Genomic DNA, 14385 nt, shown 5'->3' with positions numbered 1-14385 from the left:
ATGTCAGTTTAATGTGAGAAAATACATGCATTTCTATGCAAGGAATCAAATCACAAACTTAGGCACATCAAGAGAAATGCAAATGACTGAAATGTGCAGGCAGCTGCAAAAGTTGTTAAGAAGGCAAATGATATTGTGGCCTGGAGTTTACAATTACACAGGATATTGGTGAGGCCACATCTAGAACATTATGTAGTTTTCATTTCCTTAATACAAGAAAGGATACAGTAACAATGGAGGCAGATCAAAAGAGCTTCACTAGGCTAATTCCTGCGATGAAAAGGTTGTCCTATCAGAAGCAAGTCAAACAGTTGGATTTGAATTTGAAAGAATGAGGAGTTTGAAAGAATGACGGGTGATATTATTGAAACTGTTAAGTTCCTGAGGGGCATGACAGGATAGATGTTTCCACGAGTGGGAGTGTCTTGAAAAAGGGGATGGAAGGAACCAGTCTTGTAAAACTTAATTAAGTGGGAATTTCTTTTCCCATAACCCAGAGGATAATGGAGATCGTTATATGGGAGATATTTAGAGGAGGTAGATAAGCTGGCTTCTATGATGCAGTGTGGAAAGAACGATTTCTATCTGGTTCCTCATCCACACATGTGATTTAATTGAATTAAAAGCACAATAGGCCCCTTGACAATGTGACTCTTTGGGTCTGCTCCACATTCAATAAGATTATGACAGTTAAAAAATGGTATGAATGATTGATTATCAGCAAACCTGATGAGCTAAGGGCCTCTTTCTGTATTGCCTTATACATTTTGAAAGACAGGGAATAGACATATTGAAGGAGTTGATCTTACCAAACTGTGGGAAAACTGGAGGAGCTTGGTGACCTAAACCATTCTATTTTCTTGTGCTTTCTCTAACTACGCTTCCCTTTGGTAATTCAAGGAACTTTTATGTATTTGAGAAAAATGCATAAAAATAAACAGACTTTGGTGAACTGCCCATTGATCAGCGCCTGTTGTGACTGACAGCAGAATTCACCAGTCCCGTCCACGAAACCGTCGGGCTGAACGGAAGAAGGCGGGACTTCCGGTGCCAGACTCGGCACTGGACATGGAGAAAGACGATCAAGCGGGAGCGGTTCCAGTGGATGAAATCAGTCAGCTGCGTATTACCAACGTCTGGACCCTCCTATTGTCAGTAAGTGAGGGAGAGTGGGAAGAGGTTGCGCGGTGGAGCGATAAAAAGCCGGGGCGAGTCAAAACGAGGCGTCCTGGTTTACCTTTCGTCGTTGCTCGGACAGTGTGCGGGGGGTCAGTGACGCCATCACCGTGCGACGGATGGGTGGGGTCCGGGCTCGGCAGGTGGTCCGTGTTCATTGGGATTCGCAGATGCTGGAATGCGAAGCGCAGCACAATCTGCTGGAGGAGCTCAGCGGGTCAGTGGGGGAGCAATAATCTTCTCCTCAGTCCTGAGGAAGGGGTTCCGGCATGAAACGTCGACCACTCTTTCTCCCGCTGATGTTCCTCCAGCGGATTGTGTTTAGCTTCCGTGTTCATCCTTTGGACAGTGCAGCACTATGAAGACTTGAATAGAAACTCGTAATAAAATTAAGTGGCAGTTATGATTTTATAAACCGTTTGTGCCACAAAATCTAAAATAGAATTTTAAAACATGAATTTAAGATGGATTATTTTGCTCTCTTCCCTTTGTTGGGCAGATTCAGTGGTCAGAGCCATGGCTGATTGGACTGATAACTTTTCACATCCTCTGCTTTGCACTAACTCTGACGACAATCAGATTCCACCGGCTGCAGATTGCTCATTTCCTTTTTATGAGTAAGTTGTTTCTCAGTTTTGTTTTATTTTTGAAAGTGCAAGATCAATTATCATTAAATATTCATTCCAAATCCAGTGTCTTAAAGTACTTTTGGTGAAGCTATGAGAGATCTCCCTTGGGTTATGTTCATTTCTATTCATGTCATGAAAATACCAGGATGCAGCCATCTCAAATTTCCCTCCCTCTCAAGTAGTTGCACATATTGGTTTCCAGATATGTGTGACTTCTCCACACTCCTTGTTTGAAATGCACAGATCAGGGTTCAGCCACCGTCATGGTATCACTGAAGAGCACAGAAATGTTCCTTTTAGCCCACCACATCCACTTTTTGTTCCTATCTCCACTGATCCCATTTGCCTACATTTGGAACACATCCGTCAGTGCCATGTCTCTTTGTCTTGATGTTCTGTAATTGTACCTGATTTCATCAAGCTGATCAACTACTGTCTGTACAAACTAAAATCTTGACCCTCAGATCCGTTTCTAAACAAAAATTCAATCTTTCACCTTAAACTTATGTTCTCTGGTTTTGAAACACCTACAATAGGAAAAGATTTTGCCTATCTTATCCATGTTTCTGATGATCATATGTACTTTTATCCAGTCACTCTTCAGCCACCTATGCCCCGGGGGGAGGATGGAGAAAAAGCCCAGTTTATACAACCGTTCTCCATAACTAAAGTCTTCCAATCCAGGAAACATCCTGGTGAATCTCCTCTGCATTCTCTCCAGTGAATCAGTTCCATTCAACTGTGGTAAGCAAAAGGTTTCCATGAAAGCGATGACACAGCTAAATGATCAATCAGGGCATTGAATTCAAGAGCTGAGTCTGCACAAGACATTCAAGAGACCACACTTACGAGTATTGTGTGCAGTTCTCATCACCCAGCTGTAGGAAAGATTTTAAACTGAAAAGATTTATGAGATTGTTATCAAGGCTGGCAGGTTTGAATTATAAAGAGTTTGACTGGCTGGGCTATTTCTCTGTGGAGTGGAGGAGGTTGACGGGGACTTTTTTTTCCCCAGCAAAGGGGAGCCTAAAACTGGAGATCCTAGGTTTAAGGTGAGAGGGGAAACATAAAAAGAACCTATTGAGAACATTTTTCACTTAGCAGATAGAGGATATATGCTAGATGAGGCGGTGGAGGTGGGTTCATTTATGGGTTTTAAAATATATTTATATGGATATGTTTATACAAAAGGTTTAGAAGGAAATTGACTAAATGCAAGCAAATGGGGCTAGTTCATTAAGACAATTTGGTTGGCATGGACATTGGGATGAAGAGCCTGTTTCTATGCTGTAAACTATAACCTGAACTGCATACAATATTCCACATGCAGCCTAACCAGAATTTTGTAAAGTTATTACATTAGCTTCCCATTTTCTTTATGATATGTCCTGACTTATGTCATATGGCTTCATCACCCTGTCAACCAATATTGCCACTTTCAGGGAATTATGGATTTTAAGCTGTTGCTCTCACTGCATCAACAATCCTTGGTCATTATGATCAAAATCCCAATGGTATCTTATCAGTCTAAATGTAGACTATATCATGTTCTTTCAAAACATTTCTGTTGCAATCAACCTAGCTGAGTTTATATTAATCTAAAATTTAAAAAAATTGGGTTCTCAAAATCTAAAATAAAATAAAAACAAATTGCTTGAAATTCTCAGCAGGTCCAATAGCATCAATGGAAGGAGCAACCGAGCTAATATTTTAGGTTAAAAACCCTTTGTCAGAACTGAAAATGTAACAAAAGAAGTTTATGCAGCTGCAGGGTTGACAGAGGAAGGGGAAGTTACTGATTAGGCAAAGCCAATGTGGTCATGGGGATAAGCTTATCTGGTCATTGAGTGAATGAGAGCAGTAAAAGAATGAGAACATGGAGAAAAGAATTTGGGAATTGAAAATATTGATCTAAATCTGTTCTCATAGCTCAGAAATTGCCAGCTCTGGCTCAGGACATCCAGGCATTAGGATTCTGCAAGTGTGTCTCTGTTATTTATATGCTGCTCCACATTTCATTTGTTTCCAATATGCTGAGTACTCCCAAAGTTTTACTTAATCATCTGCTTTTTTGATCTGTCTCTAAATTGTGTATAAGTGGTGAAAAATTCACAATGGAGGGCTAAAAAAATATAAAGAATAGGTATAATTAAAATGGTTTATGGAATGAAGGTTATTTTGATTTGCCCCATTTAGAGGAAATGTAAAACTGAAAGAATTTTTTTTTTATTTTTTATTTTTCACACCATAAATCACATTAACCATGGTACACACTTTTTCCTTTTCACACATATACAGTGCCATTTTCTCCCCCCCCTCCCTCCTCCCATCCCACCCTCCCTACCTCCCCAAACTGAAAGAATTTTTAATGTTCTCTTTGTTTTCAATTATTTCCTGCTCTTACCATGATCCAATCTATTAATATCTTTGCAATCAATGACTCTTCCATATTTGCTCTTTAATTTTAACCTGGTTTTTCCTCAAATCTAATTGTTGTGCCACTGATAGCTTCAGCTGCCAAGACTTTAAGCTCCAGAACACCCCACAGACACTCCACATTTCCTTTCTTCTTTGACCAAGCTTCTGACCTTGATGTCTGTGGGGAGATTAGTTTGATAATATGAAGCATTTTATATTTTTGCACTGCAAAATGACAACAGATGCTGGGATCTGAGACAAAAAAAATCTGCTGGTGGAACTAAGTCGGTTGTACAGCATTTGTAGGTGAGGTGGAGAGTAACAGGCATTTCAGATCAAAACCTTTCATCAATACTGATTGTGGAGATAGCCAGTATGAGAGGGTCTGGTGGTGGGGGGGTGGGGTTGTGAAACGGGCCAGTAGGGATTGGTGAACCAAGGAGTAGTGAAGGATTACATACAGATAGGGAGAATAAGTGGTGGAGTTTTGAGATGGAGATAGGTGATACACAGAGCTAAAGAAGGAGAAAAAAGGGGAGTGTGCGCAGTAAAATAAGTCATAGGAGGGTAAAGATGGAGATGGCTACGGAAGAGTAACGTGAGATTGAAGTGCTGGAATCTAATAAGACTGTTAAAGGTGGTCAGAGGAGAGGTGAAAGACATTGGACCAGAATGGGGGAGGGAATCTGGCAGCTGAAATGTGTGGGTAGAAGTAAATGGAGCCAGGAGGGAGAGATTGAAAATGGGTTAGGATGAGAGGTGGGCAACTGGGTGAATTGGATCAAAAGAGGATAAAACATGAGAGGGTTACGTGAAATCGTAAAATTCATTAGTCATGCCATCGGGATGTAGATTGCCCAGGCAGAATATGAAATGTGACTTTGCTCGTTTGTGTTGGTTCTCATCCTGGTAATGGACAAGACCAAGAATGGACATATAGTGTGGAAGTTGAAAGAGCAAGCACTGGCATTTTGCGATATCCATTGTGGGCTGAATGCCCTGTGAAGTGGTCCCCAAGTGTGTGTTTGACCTCACTGATAATGGAAGCATCAATTGCAACTTAACTTGGACCCATTATCCTCTACTCATAAAACAATAGGTTAATTATCGAAATGTTATCTTTCAGGGTATATATTTTTCCCCTTTATTTCATTTTCCTAGTGACTTTGTGGGGGAAAAATGAAATACAAAAGCATACAAAGCAAAGTTGTCAGTGATTCACATGAAATGAAAATTGCTGCAAATGGTATGGAAGGCCAAATTGATTAATAGAAATTTGAAAAATAGATGCAAAATTTGTGGCAAGGTTGGACATTGCAGTTTCGATACTGTCACTAGAGGTCAGTGTGGCATTTCAGAAATATTTTAAATTTATTTCCTTCTTTCTTTGGCTTGGCTTCGCGGACGAAGATTTATGGAGGGGTAATGTCCACGTCAGCTGCAGGCTCGTTTGTGGCTGACAAGTCCGTTGCGGGACAGGCAGACACGGTTGCAGCGGTTGCAAGGGAAAATTGGTTGGTTGGGTGTTGGGTTTTTCCTCCTTTGTCTTTTGTCAGTGAGGTGGGCTCTGCGGTCTTCTTCAAAGGAGGTTGCTGCCCGCCGAACTGTGAGGCGCCAAGATGCACGGTTTGAGGCGATATCAGCCCACTGGCGGTGGTCAATGTGGCAGGCACCAAGAGATTTCTTTAGGCAGTCCTTGTACCTCTTCTTTGGTGCACCTCTGAAACGGTGGCCAGTGGAGAGCTCGCCATACAACACGATCTTGGGAAGGCGATGGTCCTCCATTCTGGAGACGTGACCTACCCAGCTGTATATTACCACTGTATACATAAAATCCATACAATTAACCTGTGTAAGGATGTTTACAGATGGATCTCAATTGTGTGTTTCATCTAGCTGAATCCATCTTGTCTTTAACTTCCATGTGTATTTTGGTATTTATTGAATTCAACAATATCAGCATATTTGCAATATAGAAATAAATCATTGTTGCAACCAGATGGTGTCAGAGTTTATGCTTAGAATAAACTATTTTCTACCTGAACTCCAAGTCCATCTGCTTGTCCTTCAATCATTTTTGAAGAAACGAGCTGGCTTCTTAGAAGATGAATGGAGGATTGATGCTGAATCAATCAAATATGCTCAACTGAAACAGAAACCTTGCTATGTAATGTGTGTACCGTATGCATGCTTCTATGTACAACTAGATGTCTGTATCTAAGATTGCAGTGTAATGCACAAATCTAAAACTTAAATGTAGACTCAACTTTGGTATCGCTAAACTAATAGCTGCTTGTGGTATCCATAGGGAACGGTTATCTGTATAATGTTGTGAAGCATCTGAATTTTTTCCTGTTTGTTTTTCAAATTCATGTTTACTTCTGAAACCAAATTATACTTTTGTTTCTCTGGTTAACTTCCAATTTGCCTTGTAATATTCCCTTTCCTTTACCATTCACCCTCTTGGATAATCATTGGTAAGTATGTTTTAATTGCACTCTTACTTTAAAAACACTCTTATAGTTCATTACCTTTTACCTGTTTTTTGGGGCTAGTTGATAATAATGCCATTTTTAATAATCAGCTAGAAAAAGGATGAAAGTGCACTAACCTGTGATTGTGATTTGCTGTACATGAACTTTAAATTCAACAACATACAGCAAGTCAAGTCACCTTTATTTGTCATTCATTACCATAACTGCTAATCCAATGCACAGTAAAGATGAGATCGTGTTTCTCCAAATTTACATAAATAAGAGCTGAATATTAAAACATAATACAATAAAAATCCATATACACGTATGTTCTAGGAATTGAGGAGCCTGATGGCTTAGAGGGGAAAAATCTATTGCCCAATCTGGACATGAGAGTCCAAATGCTATGGTACCTCCTTCCAGATGGCAAAAAGAAGAAAAGTTTAGGAGAGGTGTGAGAAGTCCTTTGCAATGTTATTTGCCATCCTTATGCATCATCCGTTGTAGATATCTGACATGGTAGGAAGAGAGACCCTAATAATCTTCTTCACTGACTCCACTATCCTCTGCAGGGTCTTACAGTCTGAGGAGGTATAGTTTCCAAACCAGGTGATGATGAATTTACTCAGAATACATCCTCTGTAGAATGTACTGAGGATGGAGGGTGAAGTGGGAGATGAACTTTCCTCAACCTTTGCAGGAAATAAAGGCGCTGCTGGCCTTTCTTGGCTATGGACCAGGTGATATTCTCTGCCAAGTGCACACCAAATAACTTGGTACTCTGGACGACCTCAACAGTAGAGTGTCAATGATCAGTGGAGAGTGACTCCCCTCCACCCCTCCCCCCCTTCCCGGGCCCTCCTGAAGACTACAACCAACTCTTTTTTATTAACGTTCATGTGTAGGTTCTTGACTCTGCACCAGTCCGTTAGCGATTGCACCTCATATCTGTACGCTGATTCATCGCTCTTGCTGACGAGGCCCACCACGGTCATCTCATCAGTAAACTTGATGATGTAGTTGGAGCTGTTTTGCTGCACGGTCATAAGTCAGCAGAGTAAACAGCAATGGTATAAGCACGCAGCCCTGGTGGGTCCCGAGAGTTCAATGTGATGGTCTTGGAGGTGCTGTTTCCAATCCAGACTGCCTGAGGTCTCCCCATCAGGAAGTCAGGAATCCAATTGCAGTGGGAGGTGTTTAGGCCCAGCAGGCTCAACTTCCCTCTTGGATACTGGGGTATGAAATCAATAAACAGCATCCATATATATATATGTCCTTATTTTCCAGATGGGTGAGGGCCAGATGGAGGGTGGTGGCATCATCTGAAGAGCCGTTTGATCTATATGTGAACTGTTGATCCAGTGATGGGGGGGGCAGCAGAAGCTTGATGGGTTCAATCATGAGATTTTTAAAAATGTATTAATACATGTATTATAAATCAATTACAAGGCATTTGATATACAATCTGTTTTTCTCATACATGACAATTTTTAATTGATTTACTTCCTCCCTCCCACCCTCCTACTAAAGATCCCATAGAAAAGAAATACTCTTCAATACATGTTCTATTAGAAAAATATATATAGAAATATCATTTCTAATCGTGAGCTGATTATAAATATTACATAGTCAACTAGATTCTCCTTGCCATGCTACTACATTACTACCAATTTTTAGATATATTTCAGGAGAGAGTCCAAAAGATCATTTCACTACTTAATACTTATTTCAAAAAATGTAATACTGTTAAAAGCAAAAAGTATATTAAAATAATAGTATCTTATCACCAAAATGAAGTTGGAGAGTGAATAAAGGAATCACAAAACAGACTGGCCTATTATTTGCATGTATGGAGACCAGATCTTCAAAAATCTTTAAACCTATTTCTCAAATTATAAGTAATTCGTTCTTGAGAAACTAATTTGAATTTCATTATGCCAGCATTAAATCAGTTTCTAGTTTCCATGAAACCGCAATACATTTTCTAGCAACTGCTAATGCAATTTTTAAAAATACTTTAAGGCCAGTTAATATTTAAATCTCCCAATAAAACTAATATAGGTTTTTTGAGATAACAAAATCCCAATAGCTTTAAAAAAACTATCAAATTAGCCCAAAATTTATTTAATTTAGAGTATGCCCATGTGGAGTGTTAGAAGGTTCCACTTTCCTGTCCACGTCGAAAACAGACTCAATTTCAACTTATAAAGCTTTTGAGGCATGATATGTCGCTGATGTAAAAATTTATACTGAAATATTTAATAACAAACATTAATACTTTTCACATCATAGCATCAGATATAACTATTTAAATCTTCTTTCCACCTATTTTTGGATTTAGTCAGATAAGTCTTTTTTAATCCCTTTTAAAAGTAATTGGTACATAACTGATATAAATTGTTTAACGTTCAATTTCATCGATTGTTTGGATATTACTGACTAAGGACATATTTGTTATTACCATAGTATTGTTTTGTATTCCATATGTCTTTTAATTGGTCAAATTACATTAATTGTCTATCCTGATAACACACTCTAATATATTGTATTGGATGATTGCTGATTGTTTTTACCATTCCAGGTCTATAAACTAATGCCCCACACCAAGCTACCAGCAGTGTTACTAATTATCATATTTTATCTACACAAGCAAAAGAGATTTGTCAATGGTCCATACATAATTTCTGCATTTTGGAAGCTACATTCCCAAAGCAAAGTGTTTGACAAGTCTTATTATTTTTTTTAAAATGTGTAGGCCTCTGTATACCATTAATATTTACAACCTAGAAACAGGCCCCTTTGATTTATCACAACTTCACCAAACATCAACCAGCTACCAGCCTGCCCATTTTTGACAGGTGAGAAGAAACCTAAGCAATCCCAGGAGAAAATGGAAACTATGTACTTCCATGCACGTGCACACACACCACTGTGGCTGTAAGCCAGCAGTTGTACTCTACCTCATCTCTTTTTTCAGCTGTTTTTTAAATTAAATTCTATTTTTAATGGACTGCTTGATCCTTAAGACAGATTTCAAATAATGTGATAAATGGAAATTATACCACTTTGTCCACTCACTTTGCCTCTAGATTCAACTTAACCGATTATTTTAACTTGTTCTGTAGAATGTAGTAATACAGTTTGTAAAGTATCACTTTATTTTGTATTTATTTATTTTGTAAATGACCTATGTTAAGATATGTTGTGGACCATCTCTGTAGAGCAGCATAGTAAACAGAATTATGTTCAGAGAAGCAGCTCATTGTGTGTCAAAAACATCTCAAGGGGGAATGCTGTGTGACTCAGGTTAAAAGAACAGTATCAGTTGCATGACAAAACTTGAAATTGGGGTAACAAGACAGAAATGTGATTAAAATATGGTCATTTAAAAGTTTGAAATAAAGGAAAGGCATTAATTTTGAGTTGCACTGGAGATGGAATATAAAAGAGGAAAATTTAGTCATCAGTGGTTAGCTATTAATTTTTGTTCACATATCAGTCAAATTTATTTACACCTTTGCCTTAATGGATTAAGAAATAGTTAAAAGTATCAATATCTTTGAGAATATTTTGTGAATAAGGAGGTATTGATGCATCTTACTTAAATTCCATGCGACTTGAGCAAGATCATCTACTCAGATTTACTATTCTACAAATGTAGTCTTTCTCATTGATACTTAAATTAGAACCACAATCTTGTGAAGCAAATTATCCAGTTTTGGCTATACTTTGTGAGGTGAGTGATGAGATTCGGTATGTCACCGAAGACTCTCTTAAACTTCTACAGGTGTACCGTGGTGAGCTTCACTGCCTGGTATGGTGGCACTGACTCTCAGGACAAAAATAAACTCCAAAAACTTGTTAACTTGGCCTGCGACATCACAGGCACCAGACTTCACTCCATCGAAGATATCTACACGAGGTGGTGTCGAAGAAAGCAACCTCTATCCTCAAAGACCCCCCCACAACCCAAGCCACACCCTCTTCACTCTGCTGCCATTAGGAAGAGGGTACATGAGCCTAAATAGAGCACTCAATGGCACAAGAACAGCTTCTTTCCCCCGGGCTCCAGATTCCTGAATAATCAATGAACCAAATACTTTTTTTTATATTATAGTAATATTGTAAGATGGTTATAAATTAAATGTTTGTAATACGATGCTGCTGCAAACACTGAATTTTATGACAATAAATTCTTATTCTGGTCTTTATTTGAAGGGGAAATAAAGCAGTGCAGTACGAGTCCATTGTGCTGTGCTTAAATGCAAGCAATGACTTTCTAGAAATTGTTTGAATCCAGTTCCAATTAAAAATAAACATCTCTTTACTCTCTAATTGTTCAAAGCATCCGGCATGAAATAAGTGGTATTCCTCCTGCAGGAATTGTTAGCAGAAAGCTGTAGATAATTTGGTTCTGACGTCACACTGACTCAGGTTTCATAGACAAGGCACTATAAGGTGAATGAAAGATTCATCAGTTCACATTTCAACATCTAGAGATTTCTTTAAAAATTATTCACAAATTGGTTAAAAATTGAAATAGAACCAACTTCAGTTTGGTAAATGTTCAGGTATTTATAATTTGCATCCTATTATTTCCTATTACAGTTATGTTGGTGTTCAGTGCGGAATACATCAATGAAATGGCAGCGGTGAACTGGAGGTAAAGGCAGTTCAAATTTTTATAATGAATCCATTCTTGTATGAAATGGAGAATGATCCTAGCAACATTTGAGAATTGATTTGATGTTTGGATCCAAATTATGGGATTTACTGCAGCTGATGCAATGTAGTTGTGAAACTGCTGGTTTTTATATTGAATATTGATTTTTTTTTTAATCATGTGTAACTTCAATTGACATTTAACCTTGTAATGTAGTTTTTGATATTTTTTAAAAGCTGCTGAATATTTCAAATTTAGTTTCTTTTGCTCAAGGATGTCCTAATTTTAAAGAGAAACTCTTTGTATTTTCTTTCAGATGGTTCTCTAAGTATCAGTACTTTGATTCCGGTGGAATGTTCATTTCTCTCATCCTTTCAGCTCCACTTCTACTGAACACAGTGATCATTGTGGTACGAGTTCATATCTTTCTGTATTTGTCTTTCCACTTGCCCTATATTTCACAAATGATTCCAGTAATTTCACCACTTTTTGGTTTTTACTTTTCTTTAGATCATATGGGTGCATAGAACATTGACTGAAATGACAAAACTGAAGGCAGTGAAGCAGAAGAAGAAAACAAGTAGGGAACATGGAAAGAAAACATCATAAGACTATTCAAATAGTTTGAAGTTTTCAAATCAACTGGAATATTTCCCCATTCCCATTTTATGTTGGAAAGAAATCAGTATGAATACAAATTGAGGAGTTATTCGAATGTAAGAAATTGAAGCAGGAGTGAGTCAATCAGGAGATGGCAGATCTTACAGTCAAGATTTTAAACACTATCAAGTTGATAAAAAATGCACATGCTGACATTGCACTAAATTGGGCTATTGAATGAATATACATCTTTCATCAGTGGTGTATTGACAGAACAACATTGTGGTTAGCAGCACGAGTGACCTGGGTTCAAATTTTCTGCAGGGAGTTTGGTCTCCCTGAGACCAATTGGATTTCCTCTGGCTGCTCTCACTTTCTCCCGTGTTCCAAAAGTGTACAGGGTTGGTCGGTTAATCGGTCACCTGGGTGTATTTGGGCAGCATGGGTTCATGGGCTGGAAGGATCTGTCACTGTGCTGTATCTCTAAATTAAAATGTAAATTTACTTCATTAAATATTAAGTGGCACGGTTGATTCCCTCAGTTATCCAATTAAAATGGGACTTTTTGTTCCAAAGTAACTTGGGGCTTCATTGACATTTCTAGTGCCTTATTTGATCACAGCTCACACCACATTGGAAACTTTTGCTCTCATTTGTTGAAAAGAGTGCTTAGTCTTTTGTACAAATTTTGGCATTGTAGAGTTAAGTGAAAGCCGTGGGAAGTGGTCCCTCAGATTCCTCTTTTTTTATTTATTAGTTATTCATATCCCTTTTAACTGAAAATGGTATTTTATTAATTCATAGTCTTGTAACTTTTGAACAATGTTTTGTGTCAGGAATATGTTACTTATTCTATAACTTTGGGACATGCTTTGGAATTAAGATGATAAATAAAGGTTTGGACTTCAAATATTTAGGGAAAGGTTGCTATATTTTAGCAGCCTTCACTTGGATCATGTAGACTAAATCAAAATCACAGAGTCATAACCAAAAGAAGGATTAATATTTCAGCCTTCTTGTGCAGATTTTCTGAGAACAAAGAGTTATCGGTCTTCACTGGGTGGATCCAGCCATGTTTTAGGACACTGACAAACCGAGATGAAGCAAGAGGTTCAAGCTTAGTGGAAGGCCTCTATGTAACTGATAGATTTGTGATTGAATCAGCTTTTATACCAAAGGCTTCAATGAATGAAAAAAAAATTAACGTTTGAGCCCATGGCAAAGAATGATTCATATTCTCGCTCTCTCGGTCTGTGGGAGGAGAGAAAGTGGAGGTGAGCTGTATTTTTGGATAACTTGTATGCTGTGATAGATAGTTGATGTAAAAAAGTGTACTAATCTATCTCACATAAATAGTTTTTGACAATCTCTCCACGAATCTCTCCATCGTGGCTCATTAATTGTAATGTTGAGATCCTGTTCTCATTTCTGTTTAGATTTGTATAATCCTGGTTTAGATGTTGTTCTCTGTAATAACAAAAATTTCCATACTGACCCTCATCAAGAGTTTCCACATCACTACATGGTGGTAATAAACTTTCTGGTCTCAATTTGTCCCTTTTAAAAAAAAACTGCTTTATTTGAAAATAGCAAAATTGCATATTTCTCAATATTCCATTTTTATTCTTCAATTGAATAAAAAACATTAACTGACCTTGTTCACAACAATCTTCTATTATCTTAATTCCTTTATCATACCACAATTTCAAAAATTTATTGTTTTGGGAAAAGGATATCAAATTATTCTGGAACAGAGGTATATGGTGATATGCCCACCTTTGTCCCAATTTTCCTATCTATCTGCCCCAGATAGATATGAAATGTTTCAATAAGGGTGTATATTTAATTCCTGACATCAGTCTTGAATTCCATTTAAACTTCTCTCCATTTCTATGTTGATCGGGCTGATTCTCTCTTCAAAAGAAAGATGCAATAAAATGCATTTGAGCTGTTCTATAATAATAGTAAAAATTAGCCCATTGCAATCCCCTAATTCATATTTCCATGTTAATTTCTGCATTGATACTGGAGACATTTTACCCTTCCATAAAATTACCAAATCCATTTACTTAGCTCCTTATAAAACTGTTGAGATACTAAAATAGGTAACATTTGAAAGAGATATTGAATTCTTTGGTAAATATTCATCATTATACAATTAATTCTTCCCATTTAAGTTGTAGGTAGCATTATCCATTTCTTTAAATCCTCTTTGACCTTAAGTATAGATAAATAATTCAATTTATACAAATTCTTTAAATTATCTGTTTTAACCCCTATTTAATCCCATTTTTTTGCCATATAAATTGAGTGTTTCACTCTTGTCCCAGTTTATCTGATGACCTGAGACCTGTCCATACTCTTCTAATCGGAGATGGAGTTGTCTCAAGGAAGACTCAGTTTTGGTCAAATATATCAATACATC

At 37.7% G+C, this 14385-nt stretch overlaps 1 protein-coding gene across 1 annotated transcript; it reads left to right on the top strand.

Moving 5' to 3' along the window:
• Positions 1–1026: 1026 nt before the first annotated feature.
• On the top strand, positions 1027–13628 carry tmem18 (transmembrane protein 18). The gene is made up of 5 exons (XM_069888253.1): positions 1027–1155; positions 1676–1793; positions 11306–11360; positions 11677–11770; positions 11871–13628. Exons 1-5 carry the CDS (start codon positions 1069–1071, stop codon positions 11967–11969), a joined length of 453 nt encoding a protein of 150 aa, XP_069744354.1. The 5' UTR covers positions 1027–1068; the 3' UTR covers positions 11970–13628.
• The last annotated feature ends 757 nt before the right edge of the window (positions 13629–14385 follow it).

This window comes from Narcine bancroftii, chromosome 6 (genome assembly GCF_036971445.1).
Source record: "Narcine bancroftii isolate sNarBan1 chromosome 6, sNarBan1.hap1, whole genome shotgun sequence".
NCBI classification, from domain to species: Eukaryota; Metazoa; Chordata; class Chondrichthyes; order Torpediniformes; family Narcinidae; genus Narcine; species Narcine bancroftii.
The sequence above is the reverse complement of the archived record's forward strand: the minus strand, read 5'-3'. Positions and strand labels throughout refer to the sequence as shown.